At 36.0% G+C, this 21,266-nt stretch overlaps 1 protein-coding gene across 1 annotated transcript in view; it reads right to left on the reverse strand.

Moving 5' to 3' along the window:
- Positions 1-21,266, reverse strand: part of CWC27 (CWC27 spliceosome associated cyclophilin) — a 148,048-nt gene that overhangs the window by 103,007 nt on the left and 23,775 nt on the right. Inside the window, exons 8-10 of the mRNA XM_081132100.1 lie at positions 18,083-18,162; positions 17,062-17,095; positions 14,585-14,742 (exon numbers count right to left, since the gene is read on the reverse strand). Coding sequence (XP_080988226.1) covers positions 14,585-14,742; positions 17,062-17,095; positions 18,083-18,162 — 272 coding nt within the window. The remainder of the gene's footprint in view (positions 1-14,584; positions 14,743-17,061; positions 17,096-18,082; positions 18,163-21,266) is intronic.

Genomic DNA, 21,266 nt, shown 5'->3' on the forward strand with positions numbered 1-21,266 from the left:
TTTCAAGACTTACTGTTAGAGGTCATTTAAATAGACATCTCAAGGACTTTTAATGGCATAAAACATGTGCTAATTTGGAAAATTCCCGGTCCCAACATCTCCCTGCTTACCATGCTCCAGATAAAACTTTCATATAAGTTGAGAGCTGGATGTAACCTTGAAGTTGGAAGGTAGTTCAAAATTTTCATTTAAAACCCCGCGCAAAAAACTCAAGGTTGAACAGCTGGGAAAAAAGCTCTACAAGGACAAGAACCCTGGTTTTCAAAATCCCTTCCCAGAGCTCTTCCTACTGCAATATACTGTCTCCAGGTTGCCTTACACATCACTAAAACCCTGCCACACCTAGGCCTTTGCACCACAGTAACCACTGGCAAACATGCCATGGTATCTACCTGCTCAATATCTTTCACTTCCTAAATTTATCCACAGGCTTAGCACATGAAGTACCTTTATGTGAACTAGAAAAAGGTTCCCCTTCTTGGGGAACCTCCTAGGAAATAAACACATTTTTTCTTGGCTGAAAGATTAGAAAAAGACACCCACTGCGTGGGGCTAATGTGGCCCTTCACTAATGCATAGGGCTTGGAGCTGATGGAGCTCCAGGTCACACTTTCATGGCTGAGCCCCCTTTTCAGGTCACCATCTACACAACTGTTTCCAGTAGCCCTGCTTATCAATCATCTTGCCAAATGCAGAAAATCAAGTAATGTCAACCCTTAAATACACTCCATTCAAAAATGAGTAAATTTTGAAGAAAAAAATACTTTAAAATCCATGTCTTAAAACATTTAGGCTGTATCTTAAAACTCTTGGCATATCAAAATTCTAATATTGTAAATATTCATGCAGAATCACCAGAATCACAATGTTAAGAGTAGACAGGAAAACTTTACTACTAGTACTTCATTTTTAAAAGTGACATTTTATGTTTGTTTTGTTTAGTAAGATTTTAAGTGCTATATTAAAAAACACATAGAAGGAAAAAATAAAGCAACATGTTTTCCTAAGCAATAAATGTCATCATTGAATTTCAGCAGGACATTTATCTTTCTAAAATAAAACAGTTGCCTACACCAGTTAAAGTTAGAAATTTATCTTTTAAATTTGTTTCCTTAAGTGAACATGTCCATAATCACATTTGTAGACACATGCTATTTTTGTTTTATGAAGTTATGTTTTTATTATAAACAGGATGTTCTAAAAAATAATCCTTCCATATTTATAAATATTCAAAATGAAACAAATGAACTAAAAATAGTAATTAACAAATTAATTAAAATACAACAAATTAGCATACCTATTATATTAGAGGAGACCACTTCTTTCACTAGCAATATTCTCCTATAATCTACTTATTCCACTCAAGGTTCTGGCTGTTGGCACAATAAACCTGCCTTAACACACACCTTCAGGAAAACCAATTAACCTCATCTGACTTAACAACATTTTACTTGGAATTTCCTATGTATTTAGAGTATCCAGTCTGTCTATGCCATTTGGAACTTTTTAATGTATTCCTGTCTTAAGTAATTTCATGGGCTCATGTTTTATCGGAGCATGATTTAGGCAATATTCACATCTACACAAAGTACATTCTCTGTAGTCAAGAGAGGGATGTAAGAGGTGAGAGAACCAGGATGCTTCTGAAGCACGGCAGTGACTAACTTTCTTTCTAGATAGTCTTGGCTTGTCTCCCCAAATTATCCCCATGGACAGAGGTCTTTGCTTCTGCTTGATTGGTATCAGAACCCTTAAATACATACATCCCCTTAAATACTACTCTGGTTGCCATAAATTCTGAATAACTATTGTCAATTTCCTGACAAATTAATTTTTCATTTTATTTTGAAATGTGCTATTATTGGAGGGGAATATCAAAAAGTGAGCTCTTCTTTGGTTGTGAAATAAGACGGTTGCACTGTGCAGCATCAAAGGCATTTTAAACTCTATAAGCATAGGCCATCAATGGCATCAGGTTTTAAAAGTTGTCTCACATACATTATTTCATTTAGCCTGACCACATCCCTACTGAGATGAGGAAACAGGTTCAGGAATGTTGATTTGTTCACATCTCATTTAGAGTAAATGATGCTGGAATCAGAACCTAAGTCTTGATAGATCACAGATGTCATTAAATTTGAGTAAGATTCATTATACAAATAACATTTTTAGCATAGTGCTAGAAATAACATTTGTTTTCATCTTGCCACTAGGTAGATTCATCCCTCTCCTTAAACTACCACCTTATTTACTATAGGGATTTGGTATTCATTCTCAAATGACAAAAAGTAAAATAAACATAATCATCTAATACAGCAACCTCACCAAACCCTCCTACTGGTCTCACTCTTCTCCAAAACTATAGAAATCCAATATTCACCCTACCCTGAATCTTTCACATTGACTTACTCCAGTTAAAAAAGTAGTTGATCTGTGTTTATCTGTAAACTTGAATTAACACATAAATCAAGCAAAATGAGTTATATCTGCACTTCACTATTCTGGAAGGTACCTCATGATCTGGGCCCAACCTATCTTTCCAGCTTTATTTCCAAGTAGATCCTCTCTTCTAGTCACAGCAGATTGTTCTTCAAATACACTCTCTACTTTTCTCAGTTTCCTCTACTGGAAATTCCCTTCCCCACCCATTTCCACTTATTCAAACTCTACCTCTTCTTCAAGGCCTAGTATTAATGCTATCTAGTATGCATACATGCAGACTTCCTGATCCCTAATGCCAAAATTAATCTCTCCTCCATGAAGCTACTGCATTTTCTCTGAACCCCTGTTTTATATAGAGTTCATTGTGTGTAAAGATGGCTATCTATCTGGCTCAGCTGAGAGTTTTTTGTGGGCAAGAGTAGTATCTTTATCTTTATATCTACTACATGCATATTGTAGATGTTTGAAAAAATGTTTAAAAATTTTAAAAACTCTCCTGGAAGACTGATAAATCCTGAGCATATTATAATGAGCATGAAGCCAAATAATCAAGGCTGGTGAATAACTTTGCTATGCTATCCTCACTTTCAATTTCAGGGCTACTCACCAGCAGCATCAGGATTAGACATTCTTACCTCCTATCACACCAAATGTACTTTCTCACAGGTCAGCTACACACCTCTTTTTCTAGGTGACTAGGCAAGCACATACGAACTGCACCTAACACTGAGTCTTACCAAATAGCAGCAAGATATAAAATACAACTGCAACACTCCAGTCTTTGTCTGAGGCCTACAAGAGATCTTTCTAAACTCTTTGAAGCCAAGCCAAGGGTTCTTTTTAACTCCCTTAAACAATCTTCTCTTTAAGGAATTTCAAGTTACTGTCAATATTGTGAACAAATAAGCATATCCGGAAATTTTCTATTAATTTGTAATGATTAATAAAACTAAAAAGGTAAATACTTATCTAAAAAGAAGAAATTGGCAGGAAATCATTATGTAACTTACGAAGTTAAGAAAACATTCTTTTTCATAGAATCAAGAAAATCAAATATACATTAGAGAACAAATCTAGCTTCCTATTTGTTGAGTACATATATACCTTTGATCTAATGAGTTTCTAGAACAAATTGAAAAATACAAATTAAAAAGAAATAATTCAGTGCTTAAACTCATATGCCAATTAACATCTGCCTTTGACCACAAGAAAAATGCTTTTCAGTAGAAACAGAAACCTACCCATTATCATCTAATAAATTTGAGACTATTTAAACAAGACAGTTCTTTAAAGAGCAGCTAAATCAATACCATAACTTTTAAAATGGAAATCAGACTAAGTTGACATCACAAAATTAGTAATTAGCAACACCAGGAAAATGTATTAAAGATCTTTTTTTAAAAATTAAGTGAGTAGAAGAAAAATAAATTAAATATAAAATTACATTAAAAGTCTAGTAGGCTACTGATATACAGTACTTCAAAGTATAATGGAAACCGTATTTAAGGTTTAACACTCTCAGAAGTACATTTAGCCCAGCCAGGCGTGGCTCAGCAGCTGAGCGTCGACCTAGGATCCAGGCCACTGGGGTTCGATTCCCAGTCAGGGCACATGCCCGGGTTGCGACCTCAATCCCCAGCAGGGGCGTGCAGGAGGCAGCCGATCAATGGCTCTCTCATCATTGATGTTTCTATCTCTCTCTCTCTCTCCTTTCCTCTCTCTGAAATCAATAAAGATATATATATATATTTTAAGTGCATTTAAATAGTAAACACATTGAAATCAATATAAATGTAAAATGTACTGAATAAACTGATACACATGGTATGCCAATATCTAAATAATAAAGACTAAGGAGGGAGGAGAGATCAAATATTACTAACATATCAAAATTGGCAAAAAGGTAGGAAAGAACTGTAATGAATTCTGTGAGATTCCTCTTCAAAGTAGGTCATTACTAAATAGTTTATATTGTTTCTACTTTTTAAAAGAAAAGCTTACATAAAGACAAAGATTCAGTAAGGCTAACAAAATAGAACAAAAGCCACTCATTTAGAAGATTAATCTTGCCGAAACACTACAGCGGTTTTTCTTAAAAAGTTGCAGAACTTGAAGAAAAACTGATTTTGGCTAGAAGAAGGGACCCTCTCACTTCCTCTCCCTAGAATGGAGGCGACCACTGTCTTCTGCAAACATCTGAGCCTAGCATCGAAAAAGACATAATCTAGATCCAAACTTGCCTTTTAACTTTATCTACCTTTATTCACCGATGTTCCCGATATACAGGAAAAGGTTGAATAACATGTATTTACATGATTAGTTAATTGGCTACAAAAACTATGAGTAAATCACATGCTAGACATAGTGAATGAGATTTTGTTTGCTTGTTTGAGGGGAGTAGGTCCTAGGATATGCATTTTGTAAAAGTCAAACAAATTTTTAAAATTTATCTCTTAAGTCATTTGGATAGTTCTTGTTTTAAATTGTGCAGTTTGATAATGGCTCTTGGATGAGATGATATTTGAGCAAGAAACTGAATGAAGAGAAGGAATGGTCCCTAAGACTATCTCAGAGAAGAAAGTTTCAAGCCGAGGTAACCCAAAGCACCGAGGTCTGAAAGAAGGCAGCGCTTAGTGTGTCTGTGGGGCCATGAGAAGGACAGCATGCCTGGTATGAAGTGACAAGAGTAAGGTGGGTAACACTTGGCCAAAATGTGTGAGAAAGTGGAAGGGTGTGAGGACCACAGCAGAGGGAAGGGTCTCTGCGAGAAGCACATGGACCCAGATGCAGACAGGTGGATCTGGAGGTGGGAAAACGAGGATGTTCTCTCGCTACTTCCATTTCACAATGAAATAAGAAGCAAGGTGATCAGCCAGGAGTGAGAAGAGGGGTGAAGAGGCTGGGTGTTGGTAATTAATATGATCCTCTTCCAGGATCAAGAAAATCAACTAAGAAAGGCATGAGAAATAATGAAGCAGCTATTAATTTCCTCCTGCCCACATTCCCAAATTAGAGAGCCCATGCTATGCACAGCTCTGGGAGAAAAACCTTACTGTAGCAGACAGGTTTAGATTCTGCTACACCTACCAGAAACCCCAAGTAATGTGCTTTGACAACACAAGGGTTATTTTATCTCACATGGAAAAAGTCCAAAGATAGACAATGCAAGCTGAAATAGTGCTTCCATGAAGTCTTCCAGGACCCAGGCTCCAGCCTGTGTGTGGCTGGTAGCCAGAGGAAGGGAGGAAGGAGGGCTAGTCCCTTCCTTCTTTCCATTAGAAAAGGCTGCCTGAAAGTCTGACACACTTCTGTCTCATCTCATAAGCCAGAATTTGATCACAAGGTCATACTGAGCTACAAAGGAGACTGGTGAATGTCTTTTACTAGGCAGTCACAAGTCCAGCTAAAAGTTGGGGTTCATATTACTAAGAAGGGAAGGGGAGCTGATGGAAGGACTAGCCATCTCTGTCACACCCACAGACCTCATGGTTTTTTTAACTCCCCTTCATTATCATTATCACCTCAAATAACAAAACTAAATGGATACCTAATCCAACCAAGCCAATAAGATTCTCTGTCCTGAGAATTTGGATTTGGGACCCAGAAATAAAGTCAATTTACTACTGAAGAGTTGAACTACAAGAGATACAAGACTAGAGCCCTCCAGAGAAAACACAGATTGTAAAAGATAATGGAACATATGAACAGAGAATAGCAGAAAGTCTGAGGCTGCAGAGGGAAAGGGAAAATACAAGTTTCTGACAACTTCCTTTCCTGTGAGGCCTGTATGTAATTCTTTTATCCAGACTTTATGCAACTCCCCTATTCCATACATAGAATTCCCTTTACTTCAGCTAATTTGAATGGGTTTCTATTCCCTACAACCAAAGGATCCTTAAAATATCTAACAAGAAAGTTGTAACTTTCCTTCATGTTCCCTACGTCCTATCTGTTAGCTCCTTAATATCTCTCAAATCCCTCCCTACAGATACTGCTTTAGTCAGACCCGAATTACCTCTCCCTTGGGATAATGTAATAATCTATGAATTTGTCTTTCTGCTTCAGTCTCCTTCCTCTAATCCAGTGATTTTCAATCGGTGCGCTGCAAGAACTTTTAAAACATGCAATACCTGACTATTTAGTCAGGGATGCCGACCTCTTTTCCCTTAGGTTGTCAAATAAAAAATGCCAACAGCCAACACAGTGTGAATGAATCAAAATAATACCTATTTTTTGGTCAGACTGGTAAAACATATAATATTTTTTGGTGTGGCCCCATTAACTGTGTCAGACCACTGCAGGTTCAAGTACTGGCTTTGCCGCTTTCCAGCCACAAGTCACTCAACCTCCTTAAGTCCAGTTTTCTCATCTGTAAAATGAGAATCATAATACAAATTATGATTTATTATGAGGGTTAACTTAGAGAAATAAGTTGATCTGGCAAAGTGTGTGGCCACGTTGTAAAAGAACAATATATTTCTGGAACAGCAGACAGCTCTCTGGCTAAAGCACCTACGAACACTTCACAGCCCTTGCTTGCTTATACACGAGATGTGTTACTAGACACTAAGCAACTTGAAAAGAGACTGACTTACTAATCTGAGCATCCTGAGACCAAACACAGTGCCTGGTACAAAGGAGAAACTCAAAATGTGCAAAAGCAAAGTGAAATCTGAAAAGTAGTAAAATCCCTGGCAGGGGAAAAAAAGGCTAGAAATAGAAAAAATAAAATCACTAACTATAATTTTCTGTCAGGTCCTTGTGTAATTTCATGTGCTTTTAACCCAGTGCTAAACAAAGTGTGTGTTGGGTGGCTCTTCTCCTCTTCATTTTACCCAAACTATACTTGCAAATTTTTTAAAATACGTTTTTATTGATTTCAGAGAGAGGAAGGGAGAGGAAAAGAGGGACTGAGACATCAATGATGTGCCATTGATCAGCTGCCTCCTGTGCTCCCCTACTGGGGATGGGAGCCTGAAACCAGGGCATGTGCCCTGATTGGGAATAGAGCCATGACCTCCTGGTTTATAGGTTGATGCTCAACCACTGAGCCATGCTGGCCAGGCTATACTTGCCAATTTAATCTACAGGTGAATTCATTAGGAGGACTAGGAAGGCAGGAAAGCAATGAACACTTCAAAACTTTCCAACCTGATTATGTATGTTCCAGGGTAGAGAGAGAGCACTTCCTCAAATGCTGAATACTTAAAGAACGTTTTTCTGCACATAATCTCCATACTACATGTCAAAGGTACAATTCCATTCCCTATAAACAACTGGTAATGCAAGATCCATCGAATGTAACTCTGAAGGGCAACACAAATCAACACATTCTAAAGATATGCAAATACCTCTCTTCACTTGGATAGGACAATCTCCCCACATGTGCATTTCACTGCTTCCTGTCTGCCCTACAAAATCTAATTGGAAAAACAGCAGGGTTGTCATATTTCTGAGTCATATAACTGAAATTCAAGAATTTTTTGTTTTGTTTTATTTTGAAGGTGATTTCTTGGATATGGATTAAGGTTCTCAATGAATTAACTGGACATTTTAAAAGTGGTATTTTATTTCAAACAGCCCAAGAAACAGTTTTGTACAGAATATCCAAAATTCTTGCTATAAAGATCCAAACAGAAGGAAAATGGAAGCTTGCCAGAAATGCGAAATGATGGTATGGTTTATATTATAATTGCTACTGTCAAAATTTTACACATAACAGGTAAAAGCAATAGAACCACCATCTAATCTATATTAGGAGATTATGCAACATTAATTTAAAGGATTTAATTTAATGCTAAAATTTTATGTCTTTTAAATAATGGCTCCAAAAAAAGGGGGTTTAATTTATCTTACTAGTATAAGGGTGAAATTTACGAAATTGCTGATATTCAACTGTTCTTGACCTACAGAAATGGCAATTTCATATTCAACCCTTTTTTTCACCTGGTACTTTGACCTTTCCTGAAATACATATTGTCTGCTCAGACTCCATAATTCTTTGCATATACTTCTATTAGAGCACTTCTATACTGAACTGTAGTTAACTGCTTATTAATTATTACTCTTATACTATATTATGAAAGTTTGCAGACAGAAAACATTTCTCCCTTATTTTCATGTCCCTGGAGCCTAGTACTGTCTGGCACACAGCAATTCCTGCACAGTGACTCCCAACAAGAGTAACATGTGTTGAGAATAGAATGATTGGTCAGGAAAGAACATATAAAAACTGAAAACCAACTTCTAGTAAATGCAAGCTTCATTAAAATTAGGACTGCTCCAAAGCTTCCTATCTACTGTTAAACCCAAATATGTCTTGGAAATACAATATTTGGACCACTACTGCTCCATACCAAAGAAATAATAAATGAAGTTTTTCTTTATTCAGAGAACAGTTGCCCAGTGTATAGATCTTGTGTTTCTTTTCCTTACTCCCTTTTACTGTTTGCTTAAGTACAACATCCTGAGCAAAGAAGGGGAAAGGAAGCAGAAATGCTCTAGCTGTTCAACTTCACTCCTTGCTCATAAATGTTCCAGAGAGGAGATGAAGAGGGGGACTTCTTGGAGATGATGTTTCTAATGGTTTTAAAAGGGTTGTTAGAATGCCTATGGATTTTGATCTTTGTTACTGTAGTCTTTTAAAATTTCTACTGTCATTTTAAAATGTGTACTATCTTTTAAATTTCTGAAATTTAAGTGTAGTCCTATCTTTTTGAATTTGCTAAAGCAAACAGAGTTTATATACAAAGACAACTCTATACATCCTAAGTCTAATCATTAAGTAAGAGAAACCAGAATACAAAGTATATTAAAACTCAAAAATTTCCAAAGGCTAAGAGAAAAACTATTAATGTTTCGAGGAGGCTAGAAACACTGTGGGGGAAAATTATTCAAAGTTCCATAAGAAATCCTAACAAAGGGAGATGTGAAAGACTAAAAATAGCAAAAAGCAACAGCTCATCTAGGTGTTCACCCAGGCCTCCCTCAGGAGGTATTTATGACTATTGTCCCTCGCTTCATAATTTAAAGTTCACTCCAACTCATTAGATATTCAATTTCAACTGCAATATTCATATCTAAATTCCTGATGCTATCATTATAGTAAGATATTTTATATTCAGTCAACCTAAAACAGCTCATGAGTAAAACACAAATTCTACTTAACTTTACCAAATAAGAGAGGTGGTTTATGAAAAAGAAATAGTACCACAGTAACTGTTTCAACACCAAAACTAATTACCTCTCTGATGAACCTTGAATGATTACTATCAAATATTTAATAACTGTGATTTGATGGTATGTGTCAAGGTTTCTTTGACTTATATTTCAATTTGATGAAAATAATTTAGAAGAGTAATCACAATAAAATTACCAATGATAGAAATTACACAGTAAAAGAGAATTTCCATAATGATTGTAATCACAACAAAACACTGATTTCTGACTATCTAGTCACTTGTTACATCTGATTGCACTGGCCATTTACTATGAATCAATACACAGATGCTAAAAACAAGGAGGGCAGACAACTCAATTTGGTTTCCATGATTAACTAGCAGAAGCTGAGCTCCACCTACAGGCAAGAAAAGGATTCTTTAAAATAGGACTTTCCAAAAGACAAACTCCAACTACCCCAAACTTTCAATTAACCTTGAATGCACATCAGAATAACTTGGGTTCTTTTTAAAACTTCTATGATCCCACACCAAAAATTCTGATTGACTTGATCAGGTGGGCGGCCACCTGTTCTCAGGTAATCCAAATATACAGAACAGGTTAAAAGACACTGATTTAAATCCTTACCAGCATACATCTTTTAAAAACATTAGGAATACTCAAATATCTTATTTTCCTTCTTCTAAAGTTACTTGATTTCCACTATAATGACTCTTATCTTTTTCAAAGATTGAAACTCACTTTAGTTGATATAAATGCCTTATCCCTGTTAGACTGCAAAAAAGATCTGAGGTGATACCAGAATGTTTAAATCCACTTTTATGTTATTCTATACCTCGGAAGTGATCAAGGAGTGTGTGTTTGGTGGAGAGGAGGGCTCTTAACCCTGGATGCACAGCAGACTATCTGGAGCATCTTTACAAAGTATTATTGCCCTAAATTAATGTGTGTTTTTAGAAGTTAGAAAGTGGTTACTATCAGGAGATGAGGGGAAAGTAACCAGAATGGAGAAGGAGGGAGACTTCCAGGTAATAGCAGTTTTCCCTCTTGATCTGGGTGATGGGTATATGGGTGTATTGGTTTGTAAAAATTCAGCAAGCTGTACACTTATGATACATGTGCTATGAAATATAGTTTATACAGATATATTCCATATGTATGTGATACTTCAATTAAAAAATAAAAAGTAAAAAAAAGGATGTGCGCAGGCTTCACTGCAGATCAAATGACTCAGAATCTGTAGAGTGAGGCCCAGGCATCTAATGTGAACCTAATATGAATCTAATGTGCAGTCGGGAGTGAAATCTAGTGAATCTAGTGTGTAGTTGAAAATGAAAAACATTCCGCTAATGAATGACAACTGTATTCATTCATTTATTCATCCACTTATTACACACATTTTAATAACCAAATACTATGTTCGACTCAGAGGATGTAAAGACAAATAAGACAGCCTCTGAAGGAGCTCAGTTTCAGCAAGGGACAGGCAGACCAATACATCCCATGTCTCAGTAAGGGACAGGTAGACCAATATATCTCATGTGATAAATATAAACAAATTACTTACAAGATCTGGAGGAAAAAGTTATTTGTCAATAAAGGATTCACTTATTTTTTTGTTCATACATTTATACACATATTTAGGTACCTATGATGTTTGACTGCAGAGACACAAACATAAATGGACACAATCTCTGCCTTCGAGAAAGTTAAACAGTATAAGTACAGAAAGAGGGAAAAAAGTATAACCTAATGTCATACTACCTATCGCAGAAGTGTCAGAAAGGGGCAACAGGAATGCCCTGGGAGTCAGGGAAGGTGCTACCAAGTAGCTGACCTTGGAGTTAAGATGACATAAACTTGAACCAGTCTAGTAGCAGTGGGGATAAAAATTAACATGCTAGAGGAGTGCTTCTCAAACTTTAATATACATACAAATCACCTGGGGATCCTGTTAAAATGCAGGTTCTGATTCAAAAAGTGTGGAGTGGGGCCTGAGACTCAACATTGCTAAAAAGTCCCCAAGTGACTAATTACTGTTGGTCCACAGATCACATTTTAACAATCAAGTTCTTGAAGAAGGTAAGTTTCAAGAGGACAGATAAAAATGCCAAATTCCACAGCACAGGCACCAAGAAAAAAAAAGTTGGAAGTAGCCATTACATCTGACAATTAGGTGGCCTTAGTGAGAGCAGTTTCAGTGGTCTGACGAGGGAAAAGCTAAATGATGTGTATTTAGAAATAAACGCAAAGTAAGGAAGTGGGGACAGGAGATAAAATGAGTGGTTTTGGTTTCACTCTTGATGCTGGGAGATGGTTAACACAAGCTGAAGGAAGGGAAGCAGTGAAGAGAGAAAACTGAAGACAAAGGAAAGAGGGTGGAGTCATTTTGAAAGGGTAGCGGGATTCACCTCCCTTTAAACAGTAAGGGTTCAAAGAGAAGAAAGTTAAGAGCTGGAGAAGGTGCTCCTAGTTCACGGAACAGGAAGCCAGTGACCTGATGAGGGTGAGACTGCGGCTGAAGCAACCACCTTGGGGAGCTGGGTGATGAAGAAGCAGTGCAGGCACAGCTAAGGCTGGGCTTCTATTTGGCTGTGTGATTTTGCTCATCAACATCCAGGAGTCAAGGTAGAGGCTTAGAGAAGGGGGGCTGAACAACAGAGTGAGACAGATGCATTCAGAAAAGGGAGGAGACCAGGGACCAAAATCCTGAGGAAGTCAGAATAAGTATAAGGAGGAAAAAGAAAGGAGAGAAAGTAGGAAGAGCTTTGGATTTCTTTCTCCTGAACCCCTGAGTACTATCGAATGGAACAACTAGAGACATTGCTGAGAGTACATTCTTAGGGGAAGATTCTACTCTATGCAAATTTGTTGAAAATGATATTGTTAAATACCATTCCTCAGCCTAAATATTAAGTACTCAACAAACCTGCTGTAGGTTTAACATCCAAAGTGATAAACAGCTGTAACAGATTCCAGATGTTTCTTTACCAATAAAAGCAATACCAAAAGTTTTCAGGAAAATTATACTTTGAATGGCTCCTTGCCCAAAGGGCTGGTAGGCTAGTCTAGTCCCTGATCCCTTCTGCTGGAACAGGAAACAGGAAACGGAGCAGAGGATAATAGAGAACTTCAAGCACATCCAGATGAAAAGTTTGCAGATAGCAAGAGCACTGAGTTTTAAGTGGATAGTGATTTCACACGGACATCCTAGCCGGCTGGCACTACTTCCCTTATAATTCAACTTAGACTGCACAGTGATTTTCCTTTAAATATAATTATCCTTTTCACCACCTTACAATTTTTTAAGACTCTTAGAGGTTTTCTGTTTTTTAACATAAAACTAACTTGAGAGTTAAACTACAGTGACGCTAGTATAACTGATCAAAAGCACTAATGATTTTGGAAATTTTTTGTAATTAAAGTAAATGGTAATGAGACAATTTGGAAACTTATAAACAAGAGTGAAACACTGTGTTTTCCCTTAGAAATTCTGCACTTTCTCCTGATCTAATTTTTCTTTTACTTCTCGTCATAGGTAGGAGAGAGAGAGGATGGAGGGAGAGAAGGTATGAACACTGAAAATCTGGGGAAGAGAACACTTACAAAGAGAAGTCTGATGTTTATTAAGGCCACTTTTGTCAAATAAGCTTTCTTTAGTTCTTACAGAAACCAGCTTTGCTAAATTATACATTCTATTAATTGCAGGGTCTATAAGTATTTGAAATTGTATTGAGGCCAACAAGATAAAGTTGAACACTTAAGGAATCATTTAAACAATAAATATTTGGTTCATTTATTAAAATTCAAAATGTACTTTTTGTCACGTTATAAACTTAATTCATAGTTCTTAAAAATCAGAAAACACTTGTTTTGAATGAGAGAAAAAAATGATTATATTCATGATTTGGCTAAAAGTGAGAGAAGTGGCGGGAGGCTCATCACCTCCATTTATGAATGAGCATATACATAATCACCGAAACCCTCAGTTACCAGTGGCCCAAAGTTAATCTACTATCTTAAATCATTCAACAGTGATTACTTGTCAGGTGAATGTTGCTGCAGAAAAAAAGATACTTAAAGTAACTTCTAAGTACCATTTCTGAATGTAAAATATTATACAATCAGTGACAATTTCCAGGAATTACTTTTCTGTTACATACAGGAAAAAATTAAGGGAGCTAAGCAATGACAACATGGGAATACCTTTTAAGTTTTTTATATGAGCTTGAGAAACATAACCAAAAAAAGAATGTTGTTTATATGCAGTTACATCTATCTTACCCCCAAACGTAGGCCATCCAAAGAAACCAAATACTGTTACTTTTTTTAAAAGCAATATTATTTAAAATATATACCATAAAGTTATAACAACAGAATCACAAAGGAAAGTTTTTCAATTAAGTTGAATTTTAGGGGAAGAAAACGTTGAGTCACAAAATTCAACAACTCTTTATCAGACATTGGTGAAATTTTTTTATGATACCATTGGGATTAGGAAGGGTACATGGTATAAATCAGACTTGAAAAGGTATTTAAGAATGCTCTCATGCCCATACACTTTCTTACCCAGTTTTGACAAATTTTACTCACCTAAATGTGAAGACCTCTCTTTTCATTCTACACAATTATTCTACTGCTCTCATTGATTAAACAAACACAACCTTCCACATTTAGCTAATATATCGCCCGCCCCATATATAAAATTTTATAGAGATTTTTCAAAAAGAGATCAGAGAGAAATGAAGAGAAATTTGATTCATAGGACCATTGCTGTAATTACTTTAAAACTGGTCTATTTTCTTTTAGTCTTCCATATGGGCCAATTTAGGACAACTAGCATGTCAAACATTACAAAAATAGTATTTTAAAAAATAAGTTGAATAGAGTACACAATCTTAATTTAAAATGAAGTCTAAAAAGACAAATACTCTGATATCCAGAAGCACAATAACCAACTCACCTGCGGCTAACTGATTTCTTCTCCACATTTCCCTCTCCAGCTGATTTTACATTTGCACTTGGGTCCTTTTTTAACTTTTTTGCAATTCTCTCTCTCATCATGTTCTTCTCATCACCATCAATATTTTCATCATGCTCTGCACTTTCAAATTCTTCATCCTGTAGAAAGTGAAATGGAGAATTTGCTGGGCATTCCATTTGGCCTTCACTTCCAGAGGTCCATCTCCGCCTCTCCTCCTGGCATCCCAGGCCAGGTTTGTTTTTTTGCTTTGTTCTGTTTTGAATTAATAAAGGCTGAAGACTCTGCTGCAAGTGGGAATCCCCCGGCACCTGCTCTGGGTGGACTATGTAAGTGTGAGATCCCCCACTCAGGGTCTACACAATTCACACCCAGCCCCTCTGTGTAGCAAACTGTTTTCTTTCTGTCTCACCAGCATACTGACCTCAACCAGGGATTAATTCAATAGAAGAGGTGGAGGTGGGACAGCTGAGATGTCTTCCTACAATCTAAGTCACATCAGTTACTCCTCTTCTCAAAACTCTCCAATGAACCCTCAATTCACTCAAGGCCCTACACAATCTGTGCCTCCCTGACATGATGTCATACAGTTCCATCCCAGCAACACTAGCCAACTTTGGAGCTGCTGTTCTCCCCAGCTTGAGACACTTATTCCATATATCTGCACTGCTTTCCCTTTCATTTCCTTCAGATCTCTGCCCGTATGTTACCCTCTCAGTGATACTTATCCTGATCACCCTAATAAAATGGGAGAACTACCCACCCACCTCCAGTACTCTATTCCCCTTCCCTGTTTTTCCCCCTAAGCATTTATCACCCATCTGACATACTATGCATTTTAATTAGTTATGTGTTTAAAGTCTCTCTCCCATAATTAGAGCATGTACTCCATGGGGGTTAATATTCTGGACTATTTTGCCTACTGCTGTATCTTCAACTTCCAGAATAGTTCCCAGCATTAACAGAAAGGAGGAGGAAGGAGGGTGGGAAGGAGGGAGGAGAAGAAAGATGCTACTTCAAGGGGGTCTTTTTCTATTCTGTTTATTTGATCAGCTGAGTCATGGTGAGGCAAGATTCTTAACTTGAGGTTGTAGACCCTTAGAGCAGTGGTCCTGAAAGTCTGGTGTTCAGACTATATAACATGGATTGTTTGTTAAAAAAATATAAAATCCTAGCCCTCATCTCAGTCTTTCTGAACCAAATCCCTAGGAATAGAAATTGTGAATGTTTTCAGTGAGAGGTTTAAGAAATTCTTTAGCCCTAAAAGTTGATAGCCACTGATCTAGGTATTTCATGGTTAGTCCTCAGGAGATCTAAAAAGTCCCCTGCAAATTCACAAAAATTTTTGTGTGTGGATGTAGTATATTTCCTGAGACGGTCTACAATTTAAGTGACTGCAAAGGATCTGGGACACAAAACAGGTGAGAGACCACACACTATCCTTAGATGGCCTTACCCCAACCAAGACCATGAGAACAGATCTATACTTTTATATCAGGCCTTGATACTATCTTCCAGACTCATATTATTGTTACACAGGTGCCTCCAAGTACTCTGAATCTCAAAATGAACAAAATTAACCACATTAGTTTCATCTTTCTCCCTACCTCAAGCCATCTAACAAGTTGCCCCAATTAGAAACCTTGTGGTTGTCCTAGACTCGTCCCTCTCCTTCACCTAATAGTATGGTATGAGTCACCTCCTAGACTATATCTTTCAAGTCTCTTTCCCATCTCTTCCAGGAAGGTTTTCCTGAACAGTTTCCTGAAAAGACCTTTATCCTTTCTCTACGATCCATAGTCAGAAAGAACTCTCTCTTTTGACTGTGGTAATAGATGAAGCTGTGTTAATGCATAGAAAGTTATGTAATTTTCAACATTTAAACTTTATACAAAATTTTGAATTATACACAGTGCACAGATCAATAATTTTTTTACATAAAGTGACAAATGGATGACTTGAAAAACCTGATCTCTTATATAAAGGAAACTCTGCCTTCTGTTTTATCAGCTTTAAGCCAGTACAACTAATAAATAAAGACCATTATAGTCATGAAAGTGGATTTTCTGAAATGTGTGTATAAAGAAGGAATACTACTACTATAAATGACTGATCCAAGCATTTCCCATACATTATGTAGGATACCTAAGCATCAACATTTCAACTTTTAACAAAATAAAATAAAATTAATGACATCTGAATTTTGAGTATTCAAGTAATGTTTTATCATAGGGAGAAAAGCGGGCTAGCAATTCATATATAAGATTCCACAACCATGTAGACATATACTTGGAAGAAAATATAATATCAAAATAAATAACACTTTTCAAATTTTTTCAAAATTTTATTTGTATAATTATAAAAATAATATATAACCTTTTAAGAAAAACAATTTAATTTTTATAAACATTTTGAATTTTCTGTAAATTGTTCAACTTATATTTATACAAAATACTCACATCATCTAAATCTCCTGCCACATCACCTTTTTCACTAAAAAATAATAAAAACAAGTAAATTTCAGCTGCAAAATGAATTATAAAATTATTCAATAACCCCCAAATTTAGAATATTTTGCTAGATTAATACTTCAAAAAAACTTATTTCAACTTAGGAATTTCAGAAAGGCATTCTACAGTAAATGGAAGCAATCTAAAAATGAGTCATTTTTTATAAAGAGAATAAGAGGTATACTCCATTAGCACATACACAAAATCAACAGAATTAAAAGACCAAAATGTAAACAATAGAGAACAATGTATTTTATGAACAAAGCGCTGTAGAAAACAGTTTCTTCCATTGGCTTGATGTGCTCTGGCTGATGAAACCAAATCCTTCCAATACAACGATATTAAAAAAAAACTGTTTTGAAACATAATTTTTGAAAATGAGCTAAACCTAGTACAACAATATTTTAGTTCCCCTTTAAGACACTGGCCCAATATATCATGTGTAATTATATGTAACAGTAAGACCTTCCCTTCTCAAAGAGAAGCAACAAAGATAGTAAGACAATTTTCTGTTGACTCCTGAAATATGTAAGAAGTAATATTCAATGGATTGACCCAAAATGTGCCAACTTTCACAAAACCCTTTAACTCTGATTTCTTTACCCATCATACCAACTGAGACAAAAATACTTGAAGGGAAAAGTTAGCAAAGCAACTCTGAATTAAACATAAAACTGTTCAAGCAAACAGTTTCCTAGACTTCAAACTATCCCAAGATTCAAAAGTTTAACAATTTATTTTAAATGTAATGAGTTGAACTGAGGTAGATAGCAGGAAGAGTGAAAGTAACCACAGTGCTTCCCTCCATTATGCTAGAAGCTCTACTACCTCCATCATCAAAATGCTTCAGCTTCCTGGCTGAGTTGAAAAAAATCTGACTTATGAGAAACGACTGTTTATTCATAAAGGAAGTTATAAATTACCTGGGCCAGAAAATAAGAACTCAGGGTCACAGGAGCACCGTACTAACCTCTCAACGACTGGAACAGAACTGAGATGAGGATCATCCTTAAGCAAGTCGTGACTGCTTTTGCTTTTCCCCTTCATGCTCTAGAAACGGATGTAAGATAAACTCGTGAATGGGGAGAAGCAGTCTTCCAAAAGAACAAGTTAACAAATTTACATAAATTCTAGTACTGATACATGTGGTTAGCAAAAGAGATGTGTTCCTGAAAATTTCCGTATAAACTAAAGCTTTTAAATAAGATTACTGAATGGACTGAAAATGTTACTTTAGGAATATTTTTTCTTTCAAAATGTGATATATCCTTGAAAATAAGTTTATTGATCACTATTTCCAAACACTAAATCCTCATTATTATTGCCATGCAGCTAAACTAATTAATTTTTGACCCAGATATTAAAACTTAGAAGATAAATCAGAAGAGGAATTTGAAATAAATGTATACAATTATCCTTTAAATATACTCTCTGCACTGCAGAATCACTTTTAAAACATACCCAAGCAACCAAATGAGTGCACCTAGGAGACACTATCCAACAAGTAGAAAACACATATGTGGAAGAGCCTCTCCAGTATGACAGCATTCGTCAATGAACAAATACTTAGTAAATGCTTTACTTTCAAAGTTGATGTTCTCAATAAATTTATATTTTAGTAGAGAAACAAGACATAGGAAGATACAAGAAGTAGAACTATGAAATTACTACTACTACTATTATTATTAAGTATATGCTTTGTGCCAGGCACTGTGCTGCAGTACAGTATTCCTACCCATTTCCTCCCTTCCCCAAATGAAAATATATAAGGTAGGCATATTAACCCCATTTAACAGATCAAAAAAGAAAAAGACTTAAATTATGTAATTTACTAGAGGTCACAATGCCAGTCAATATTAGAGGATCTAGGGTTTAAATCTAGTTCTGCCTTACAATAATATACCAAGAATGTAAAGGTGTCTATTTTTTTCCTAGAGGCTCCTATGGACCCAGAACACTGGCGAGGCTTCAGAGCTGCAGGCCGTCCTAGACTTCCCCACCATAGGGGGAAAGGGGTCTTTAAATTTATACCTTGAGGTGGGAAACTGCTCACCACCTCTATCCCTCAACTAATCAACTAAGAGTGCATACTGAGAGGTTAGAGTTGAAGAATAACTTCCATTTATTTTGAAAGAAAATTTTACTTTGAAAAATTCATTGCAAAATATGTTAACTGAAAATCTAAAATGTCAGATACAGAGAGGTGAAACTACCTCCCTTAAGCCTCATTCACCACTGTTTAACAATTTTGAGAACAATCTTCTAAATTTTATAGGTCTTACTCTGAGGCAAAGTATGCCTTCTGAAATATATTTCCATTATTAAAATAATAGATTTTAAAATTTTTGTATTAACATGAAATTCTCCACATTTTAAAGATCAAATTAATTAAAACATGCTTACAGTCTAGTATCACAAAACAAAACAAAAAACCTTTCCCAGTTAAAAAGATGCTACTTGTCTATAGTTTTTAAAAGTCAAAATCTAAATTATGTAATTATATTTCTTTCTTTTTTTTAAATATATCTTTATTGATTCCAGAGAGAGGAGAGAGATAGAAACATCAATGAGAGAGTCACTGATCAGCTGCCTCCTGCACGCCCCCGACTGGGGATGGAGCCTGCAACCCGGGCATGTGCCCTGACCAGGAGCCCTCAACAGCTGAGCCATGCCCGCCGAGCTATCTATATTTCTAAATCCATAACCTTACATAAACCAAGGAGTGATGAAAAGGTAAAACATCAGCTAATTATTTGATATGTTTGTCCAATATGAAAGTTGAAAAATGTTCAAAAAACAGAAGGTGGTGTAGTTGAAAGAACACAGGACATAAAAGAAAGATGGTAGTTGGACCAAATGAGTTTCTAAACCTAATATTCAGTAATTCTATGAGCTTTAGTCTAAAAGTTGTACCATTTAGGGAAACAGAATGACCTCATTAGACCTCAGAACCCTTGCCTACAAAATGGAAGTAATAATAGCAGCCTTGCCTATTTCACAAAAGGATTAAATGAGATATGTGCAAAAGTGTACAAGTAAACATAAAATGAACTAAAATGGAATAAAATTTGAACATCTTTTATACATGCTTTCCTTCCTGAATATTTCTTCCTCCTCCATCTCCAGCCATAAATGCTTATCTTTATCTACTCTAAGACATATTCCCCTATGAAGTCACCCCATGTGGCTCCTTCATGGAGCCACAATCATAAACATCACAGCCAGAGGTGGACTCAGACCTTCCAGTCCAGCCTTGTAGGTAACAGATCAGAAAATGAGTGATACTAATAACAGCAGGAGGAAGATTAGAATTCGGGTTTCTGGGTTCCTGGCCCATTAATGAGCTATACTATTTCAATTATTTGTAAAAGTTAGTTTACAACTGCTAGTTTAATTAACAGTTGTTTAAAAATGGATTCTTAGTTATTGCTTAAAACTTCAAAGAGCCTGTAGGAAAAAGAAGAAAATAGTCTTGTATTAATTTAAAATAAGACTTCAATAAGAGGAACCTGTGGAGTAATCTGAATGGCCATTAACATTTCAAATTTAAAATAACTTCTTAAATTAGCATAGAAAAATATGATCAAAAGCAATGTATTTATTTATTTACTTTTCAATAACATTTTACATTCAATATTATTTTGTATCAGTATCAGGTGTATGGCACAGTGATTAGACAATCAGTACCCACCTGGCCCCATACGTAGTTGTTACAACGTGATGGACTCTATTCCCTATGCTGCACTTTCCATCCCCGTGACTATTCTGTGACTACCAATTTGTACTTCTTAATCCCTCGCCTCTTTCACCCAACCTCCTACACAGCCCCCTCTGACAGCCATCAGTCTGAAAAGTCTGATCTCTGCATCTATGAGTCTATTTCTATTTTGTTTGTCAAAAGCTATTTTTAAGGTGTTCCTTCCCACTATAGTAGACTTTGCAACCCTCAGGCAGAAAAGTACAAATTGTGGAAGAACTGGAAAAATTCTGAGATAATCTCAAAGAGGGTAAAAATAAATTCAGATATTTCCCCTTAATACCTATGTTTTGGAATAACCTATTTTAAGGTTCTTATTTATACCATCAGGTAACAATCATTTTAGAGGAAAAACAAACACCTAATATATTTTAACTTTAACCTCAAACACACGAAA

This window comes from Miniopterus schreibersii, assembly GCF_964146895.1.
Source record: "Miniopterus schreibersii genome assembly, chromosome: 3".
Taxonomy (NCBI): domain Eukaryota; kingdom Metazoa; phylum Chordata; class Mammalia; order Chiroptera; family Miniopteridae; genus Miniopterus; species Miniopterus schreibersii.